The 9,016-nt window shown below is 37.5% G+C and overlaps 1 protein-coding gene across 1 annotated transcript in view; it reads left to right on the top strand.

Moving 5' to 3' along the window:
• The first annotated feature begins 206 nt into the window (after positions 1 to 206).
• Positions 207 to 9,016, top strand: part of Cenpf (centromere protein F) — a 50,234-nt gene continuing 41,424 nt past the window's right edge. Inside the window, 5 exon segments of the mRNA XM_047521617.1 lie at positions 207 to 302; positions 1,865 to 2,067; positions 2,877 to 3,073; positions 7,966 to 8,087; positions 8,601 to 8,692. Of these exon segments, the coding sequence (XP_047377573.1) occupies positions 1,906 to 2,067; positions 2,877 to 3,073; positions 7,966 to 8,087; positions 8,601 to 8,692 (573 nt within the window). The 5' untranslated portion in view covers positions 207 to 302; positions 1,865 to 1,905.

The following is a 9,016-nucleotide window of genomic DNA, read 5'->3' as shown; positions in this document are numbered from 1 at the left end:
GGTCTCCGTCTCCAGGCAACAACAAAAAAGCTTCTGCACCCTGGCGCAGGCACTTCCGGCAGCGAGGGCTTGTTTTTTAAATTCATCCAAAAGAGCCAATCAGAGGCGGCAGGCCGAATGTGTGGAAGCTGATTGGTGCACATCTGTTTACAGTGACCAATAGAGTTGAAGGGGAGTTTGGTGGGGACCGGAAGTGGGCGAGTAGACCGCGGGCAGTTTGAATTGGGATCTGGGTTTCATCCTTGCGGAGGCTGCGCCTGAACCGGAGATTGTTTTCGCTTCCTCCAGAGTAAGGTAGCAAGGTAAGCTACTGCCTGGGTTCTGGCGCTGGTGGCAGGCCCGGGGACCGCTAGTTGTTGCCCGCGAATGCCGGGCACGGTGTTCCTCTGACTCGCGTTCGCGCCCCTGTGGTGCTGCGGCCGGTCCCCTCCCACCTAACCGCGCTGGAGTGAGGGGTGAGGTTCGTGGGATCGGCGCACCTCGGCTCGGGCTGAAACCGCCGTACTAGGGTGCAAACTGCTCCGTCACCGACTAGCATTGTGCGGGAATCGGTTTCCCACTCCTTAAGGTTAAAAAACTGGAAATGAGCCGGTATTTTCAAGCAGCTTTAAGTCCGGGAACTTGGGCTCCTACTTGAAAATAGGAACGTGGTCCTTTGTTGTTTTGGTCTGGGCGGCGGAGTTTGTACCTATTGTTAGTTACGAGCATGTTCCTCCTTCTCCTCCTCTTCCTTTCCCTCTCTTCCACATTTACATGGAAGGACCTGTGTGCCAGGCTGTGCTATGTGATGACCCAGAAATGAATGACACTTGTCCCGTCCGTGACGACCCTGGCCCAGCGGAGGAGGCAGAGTTCTCCTCTAGCCGCGGCACAGCAGGCGGGGACTCGGGTTTTTTAGTGAAGGGGAATTTTGATGAAGAGAAAACTGAAAACCGGCTTGTAATGCTGGGGATGGGTGGGTCACTTAAGAATTGCCTTGGGGACTTTACAGGGGTTGGGTGATTAGGGCATGAAAAGTGCCCTCTACATACTTAATATATAAAGATAGAGCATTTTCTGGAAAAGATGTTAGTCTTGAAAATCCTCCTTGCTGGACCCTTCGTATCCAGTTTTTCTTTTACCCTCTCCCCTCTCACACCCAAACCCTGCCCCTCAAATTTTATTTTTCAGGTTTACTTTTTTGTTCTTTTGAACTCGTGGCTCAATACAGATGGCTGATAGCTGATGCCTTAAATTGTCAACATCCGTGTTAATCATTTATATCATATATTAAGTATATTTATAAATATGTTTATATAGATGTATTTACATAGCTGTATCTTAGACTTTGAAATGGAAAAACATTTAACTTACCAGTTTTCCTTGTTTATTTCCCTCTATCATCTAAGTTGCTCCTTTTTATCTCAGAAAGGTTTTCCAGAAGAGGGACAAAGTGTGAATGGTAATTATTGATGTGAAGTGGGAAACAAGAGAACTTGTAAATTAACTTTGTCATTCACTTTATTTGTTTATAGATAGGGTATATTTCACCTGAAATCCTTAGAGCAAAGCTTGAAATAAAAATATTCATGTTTTGTGTATTGAAAACAAACTGAGCAGTAGAAAGCAGGTAGCCATATAAGAAGTCAAAACCGAGAAAGAAGAAAAACAAAAGTAAGGGGGAAACCCAAGAAGTATATGATATACTTCATAATCAGAATTATTGGTAGTCATCTTTCAGAGGATGGAGAAGATAAATACACTGCATTATCTTTTGAAAGGTGACATTTTGAATTCGGATTCTTTGAGGTGATTAGGTAGACCCATTAGTCTCTGACTTTTTATTTTACTGTAGTAAGACCAACAGTCTGGTTATTCTTTTCAGTGTTCTTATAAATGTTGGAATAATAAAGAAAGAAGAACAAAATGAGCTGGGCTTTGGAAGAATGGAAGGAAGGCCTCCCTACAAGAGCTCTACAGAAAATTCAAGAGCTCGAAGGACAGCTGGACAAACTGAAGAAAGAAAAGCAGCAAAGACAGTTTCAGCTTGATACTCTAGAGGCTGCACTGCAAAAGCAGAAACAGAAGGTATCTCTGACATTTGACATTATTCACTTGTTTTTTGGATTAATTATTTCACCTTTAAATTTAGAGAGAAGCAGTTTGCTATCTTCAGTGGTAGTCCCCTTCTTCTCTTCAAACATTTTTAATTGCTTCAGATTTTCTCCATCTTTGTCCCCATTTGCCTACCTACTGATATTTAAGGCTACTGAGTTTCTTTTAAACTTCTGTTTGGGAACCCTAATTGGAAATTGCAGTTGCGTTTCACAGCAAAGGCCAAAGTTTCTGACTTCAAATCTGGGTTAGTATTACAGCCTTTTTATAGCAAGTGTAGATAACTTTCTGACTATGGGCTTTTTGTCTTGGTATTCCCTAACTGCTCTTCAGGGCTAGTAAATGAAAACTTAAATAGTACTTCTTTCTACTTTTGTATTAACCAACAAAGTAGTGGTATGATCATTGCTTCTAAAATGTTTTTGCTTGTGAGAGAATTTTTGGATTCCTTCCAATAACTGCATTTAGCTAGACTTGAAAATGAATTGCTGGAGCAAGAGGTATAGAATTCACTTGTAATATTTTTAATTCTTAAAAGGGTGTTAAAGCCCTACTTTCTGGGAGGAGTAGGTATAGCCCTGACCAAAAGATAGTATAATATGTGAGTTTATAGAACTTTTCTGTTTATAGGCTTCAGAGTGTGGTGGCCTAAATTTCTGTTTCAGAAACCTTGGCATCTGGCTTATAATAACCTTACCTCAGAAAATTGTTAAATCCACAAGTACACTTGGTAAATTCACAAAATAAGGAAACTTTTTTTCCTTTCTAATGATTCCCATTAGGTTGAAAATGAAAAAACCGAGGGCACAAACCTGAAAAGGGAGAATCAAAGATTAATGGAAATATGTGAAAATTTGGAGAAAACTAAGCAGAAGATTTCTCATGAACTTCAAGTCAAGGAGTCACAAGTGAATTTCCAGGAAGGACAACTGAGTGCAGGCAAAAAACAAATAGAAAAACTGGAACAGGAACTTAAAAGGTAATTATTTGAATGGGATTTATGTGGATTATTTCTGTGTCATCAGATACATTTATTATTTTCTGTAATGATGCACTTTTTACACATTGCAATATACTTTTCCTCTGGTGGAGTAAGCAGTGATTCAGTTCAGTCATGACATGTCTCAATACGAGTTGATCAAATGGTTTCTCATTTATTCATTCTTTTTATTAAGCTGGTCCGTGTGCTAGATGCTATATTGGTTACTGGGTGATACAATAATGGATAATAGCTCAATTGTTAATAATGGTCACTGAAATATGAAGTTAAAGCATGGCTTATCCTGATGGCTTATCCTGATGTTTTCTCTGACTGGAAAAGCTGTTACCGAGAATGAAAGGGAGAACTAGAGCTAGGGAATTGTGAAAGGGCTAAGGAGTAAAGAAGGCCCAGTTGAAGTTGCATACCAGAAATTTGTAATGGGACTAATGTGTAGGGGGTGTATATGTGTGTGTACCGGGGAGCGTGTGGTAAGGTGTGAGTGTTTCTTGTAGCATCTGGAATCTGAAGTGCTGAGAAACTGAATGGGCAAACTGATTTAAGTTTGTTTGGGGCAGGATAATGGGACTGAAGGCAGAGGAATAATTGAAGATATTGGAAAACTAAGCAAAAGATTTCTCATGAACTTCAAGTAAAGGAGTCACAGAGTGGTTTATGTAGTGTACCATGTGTTCTAAGCTGAAGGGAGGAAGTCCTGAAGAGGTTCCTACTGAGATTCTTCTCTGAGAGCCCCATCTTTCATTTAAGTGTTACAAAATCTATTTGCCAGTTTAAGCAGTAAGAAAGTTGTTTATTATCACTTTTCATTAAAAAAATTCCCCAATTAGAGGTATTAATAAAAATAAATTCAATGGAGTCTAATCATTGCTAGTTTAGAAAGGGTATAGTCTTGTTCTAATGATGGAATTTTGTCAAAATATTTAGGAGTGATAACAGCTTAAAGGGCTTCAGTACATTATTCCACTGACTCCACAAATACCTACCCAGAAATTGAAAAAAGGAAAACAAACTTTATTTTGAAATAACTTGAGACTTGAAGAAAGTTTGCAAGCCTAGTAGAGTTCTTTCATATCCTTCACCCAGATTTCTCCTGTTGTTAACACCTTATATATAACCAAAGTACACATTCCAAGCGGGGAATAACATTGATTTTGTACTATTAACTATAGACTTCATTAGAATTTCACTGGTGTTTCTAGTCATGTCCGTTTTCTGTGCCCAGGATTCCATACTGCATTTAGTTGAGGTTTTCTTCTAAGTTGCGATGGTTTCTTATCTTTTGTGACCTTCATATTTTGAAAAAATACTGGTCAATTATTTTGGAGTATGGCCTTGATTGGGTTTGGCTGATGAGTTTTCACTGATTAGATCAGTATTTCTGAATAGTAGCACTCTTGATGGTTTAGACTGGATTACTTGCTTGTTGTAGATACTGAACAGCATTTGTAGCTCCTAACCACTAGATGCCAGTATCATCTACCCCACTTGTAAATTGTGACAAAAGTCTCCAGGCATTGCTAAATGTCCTTTGGGAGGGTGAAATTGTCTCTGGTTAAGAACCATTGGGTCAGGCTGGGATTATGAATTTTTGGTAAGAATACTGCAGAAATACCAATGTGCTTTTCTTGGTGTATCATATCAGACATCTGTAACTTAAGTTTTCATTCTGTAAAGTTCTGGGGATCTCCACTATAGAGCTACTGTTTTTTCCTTTGTAATTAATGAATACCTTGATATCATGAAATTAATTTTTCTGGCATAGCTTCAATAATCTTAATTCTAACTACATATCAACAATATTTTTGAAAGTTAAAACATTTAAAAATCACTCTTGTCTATGAAGGTGATAATTTTGTTTTCTAATTTTGCTTCCTATCCATGTAGAAAGATGTAAGTTGCATATTAAAAAGGTAAACTTCGGGCTGGCGATATAGCTCAGTTGGTAGAGTGCTTGCCTTGCAAACACGTGACCCTGGGTTCAATCCCTAGCACTGCAAAAAAAAAAAAAAGGTAAACTTCCATCTACTCAGTTCTATGAGAACAGTGACCTTTTCTATCTTGTTCAGCACTGTATCTATAGCACTTGACAATGGTACACCCTCAAATATTTTTTTTTTTTTTTTTTGGGTACCGGGGATCAAACCCAGGGCCTTGTGCTTGCAAGGCAAGCACTCTACCAACTGAGCTACAGCACTCAAATATTTGTTGAAGGAATCAAAGAAAGATAATTAGTTTTGGAAGACAGGAGCTAGGGAAGTAGGAAGCTCGCTTCAGTATGCTGGAATCGCTACTTTGGGAAAGCACATTTTGGGAGCTGGATTTAGAAATATTCGTTTTGGTAATTTAGATAGAAATTTATATTTTTAACATCTTAAGATAACTTTTGTATACATTTCTGTATTTGATTGCAATGTCATTTGGTAGCAGTACTAATATAAAGTACCCAGGTTTGTGCAAGACATCTAGCAACTGTAAATATTACCAATGTTAATCAATGTTGCCTTGCACCATGGTGCAAGCCTGTAATCCCAGCCGCTTGGGAGGCTGAGGCAGGAGATTACGAGTTCAAAGCCAGCCTCAACAATTTAGCGAGGTCCTAAGCAACTCAGTGAGACCCTATCTCTAAGTAAAATATAAAAAGGGCTGGGGATGTGGTTCAGTGGTTAAGCACCCCTGGGTTCAATCTCGGGTATGCATGTGCGCGCGCACACACACGCACACACAAGTTAACATTGTCATCCTCACATCCTCTTGGGGTTAGGACCCTTCTCTGGTATATTTAGTTTAAAAATATTGCCAGGCTACTTTGGAAGCCAAGGCAAGAGGATTTTGCAAGTTCAGGGCTAACCTGGGCAACATGGAGACCCTGTGTAGGGCTGGGGATATAGCTCAGTTGGTAGAGTGCTTGCCTCGGAAGCACAAAGCCCTGGGTTCAAATCCCTAGCACTGCAAAGAAAAAAAAAAGAGAGAGACCTGTGTAAAAATAAAATAATTCTTATTAGTAACATGGTTATAGATATCGATAAAAGTTTAGAATATAGAAACTTCAGTGTAAGTTTCTATAATAAAAATTTATGTGCAAAAGCTGTAGATTACAGAAATGATTGAATGTAGTTTTTAAGATTCTCACTGGTAATCTTCAAATGGCAGGAATTTATTTACTCTGTTAGTAGCCACTGATTAGGTTTCAGGAAAGTCTTCAACAAGTTAGACTCAACCATTAGAATATTTGTCAAAAGTATTGATACTGGCAATCTCAAAAGTTCAACCTAGTAGAAACAGTTTAATTTAGTGCTTTGTTGGTGATAGTGGGATGGAAGGAGGAAAAAAAGTCTTAGGAAAGTAATAGGATGTGTTTTTATTAATATCTAAGATAAATTCTATATTTTTTGTTTATAAATGAAATGATAGTGAAAAGGAAGTAAGATGTGAATTTGAGAGGGAAAAGAAACACTACTTTTGCAAAGTTCTTCAAAATTCATTTCTCGTGTCAGCTTGTCACACCTTTTGTAGCCTATACACCTCTTCTGTCCAATGTGGTATCTACGGGCCACATGTGGCTCTTGAGCACTTAAAATGTGGGTGCTCCTAATCTCAACATCTCATGTGTTGTAAATACATATTACATACTCAGTTCTGAAGATTTACTACAGTGTCACAATTTTTAATTTCTTTTTAAAAAATTTATATGTAATATGCATATATATATATATATATATTTTTTTTTTTTTTAGTAGTAGGTGGACTCAATACCTTTATTTTAATTTTATGTGGTGCTGAGGATTGAACCCAGGGCCTCCACGTGCTAGGTGAGCACTCTACGACTGAACCACAACCCCAGCTCCCAATTTTTTTTTTATCAAACTGATAGTATCTTGACAATGGCAAGTTAAATAAAATGTAAAAAGTTAATTTTATTTGTTTGCTGTTGCTCTTTAAACACTAATAGAAGATTTCTTACCTACTGTAAGCTTTTGTTTGCTAAGTTATTATTTTTAGCCCACACGTCTGTTCCTTCCCAAATTGAATTTGGAGCTGGGAGTAGTTAAGGGCACTGGCTTACTTCCGTTACCACTTTCTTCACTCCTTGCTTTGAGTAATGTATCCAAGGAAAGAGAGCATACCACTAGCCATTTTAATAGGGTGTTGACTTTATTTCTTATATTAAGCAAATTTGAGACTTTAGAGACTTGCAAGAATTGAAAATTCTTTAACATCAGAATTGAACCCTTTTTTTAACCTGGATTATTTGGTTCTGAGATGTATTAGATTTTACTTTTAGGATAGGAATATTTTATATATATAAAATGCTTTCCTCATTTCTTCGTAACTTTTTCCAGCTATATCTTTTCTGTATATTATTAATTTTATATCTGTGTTTAAAAATGTCATATACCTGATCTGGACATCAGTATGGTTTTTGAATGGTTAAATATCATAAGTTGACTCATCCATTCTTGTGCTTTGACTCTGTGCTTCAGTGACATCACTTTTTCCCATGTTTCTGAAGTTCTGGTTCTTACATGTCCCTATTCTCTCTTTGGCTTAGAATATAAAATTTGCCGTAACATATCCTTCACCCTCCAACTCTTTACTGCTGTAGTGGTTATTGCAGATTTTCATTAAAGTCTTTATAACATTGTAATTATTGGTGTATATTTATGTTTCTGCAACTGGACTCCATTCTTTTGAGGAATGATTGCATTTGTATTTAGCACTTATTAAATTAGTTTTTATTAAAGTTCTACAGTTAATAGTTCTTGGAGGATGGGTTTCTTTGTAAGTCCTTTTACCACTGGTAATGTATTACATTGGTATTCTGCAGCCTTTCTTCCAACTGATTTGTCACCTTTTGCATCCTTTTCTAACAGGTGTAAATCTGAACTTGAAAGAAGCCAACAAGCTGTGCAGTCTGCAGATGTCTCTCTGAATCTGTGTAATACACCACAAAAAATTTTTACAACTCCACTAACACCAAGTCAATATTACAGTGGTAAAGATTGTTTTCCTTGGTATTAATAGATCTTTAATTTGAGTTTTTTGGTTTTTTTTTTATGGTGTCGAGGATTGAACCATGACCTTGTGTATGGGAGGCAAGCATTCTATCAACTGAGCTATATCCTCAGCCCTAATTTGAGATTTTAATTCTGTGAAAGAAACTGATTTAACAGTGAATTCAGTTTTTAATTTGGGTGTTTAAAAAATGCAACCATCTGTTGCATATTCATTGGCACATCTGTGGAATTATGTTGAGCCACAGGGTAATGCATTCACCTTTTCATTTTATCTTTCTGTGGAGTCTTTTAAATAAATTGTTTCAGAACATTCTTATGTCTCCAAGTGTGTTGATACTTGATCAATATTATGATGTTTTTCTAATCAAATGTTCTTTCTACTTGGTGCGTTACGATGCTCTATTTTTAGACTATCACAATGATTATTGATCTGTGAATTCCTTCATGAAGTCAGTGACTGCAACAAAATAGTATTTGTTGTCTGTGTTTAGGTTCCAAGTATGAAGATCTAAAAGAAAAATATAATAAAGAAGTTGAAGAACGAAAAAGGCTAGAGGCAGAGGTTAAAGCCTTGCAGTCTAAAGTAAGTTAATTATGGGCCCTGCAGTAGAATACGCATTCATAGAAATACTTGAACATAGGATAAAACAAGGTAGAGAAGAATCTGTTTTATGTAGAGCTGATGTATTTTTTTATAGTGAGAAATAGTTCCTGGCTCATTGGTCTTGTTAATTCTTAGTTTTAAACCTAGGTAGGAGTGAGTAAAATAGAGTGGAGGGGTTAATTTGCCCTTAAATTGTAAATGTTCATGGGATTTTAGGGGAACCATAGCCATATAATTATTTCCTTATTAAGATCTCGGGGTGGGGCTGTGGATATAGCTCAGTTGGTACAGTACTTGCCTCGC

The sequence above is a fragment of the Sciurus carolinensis genome, chromosome 12, assembly GCF_902686445.1.
Source record: "Sciurus carolinensis chromosome 12, mSciCar1.2, whole genome shotgun sequence".
Classification (NCBI taxonomy): Eukaryota; Metazoa; Chordata; class Mammalia; order Rodentia; family Sciuridae; genus Sciurus; species Sciurus carolinensis.
Note: the sequence above shows the minus strand (reverse complement) of the source record. Positions and strands in the feature narration are given on the sequence as shown.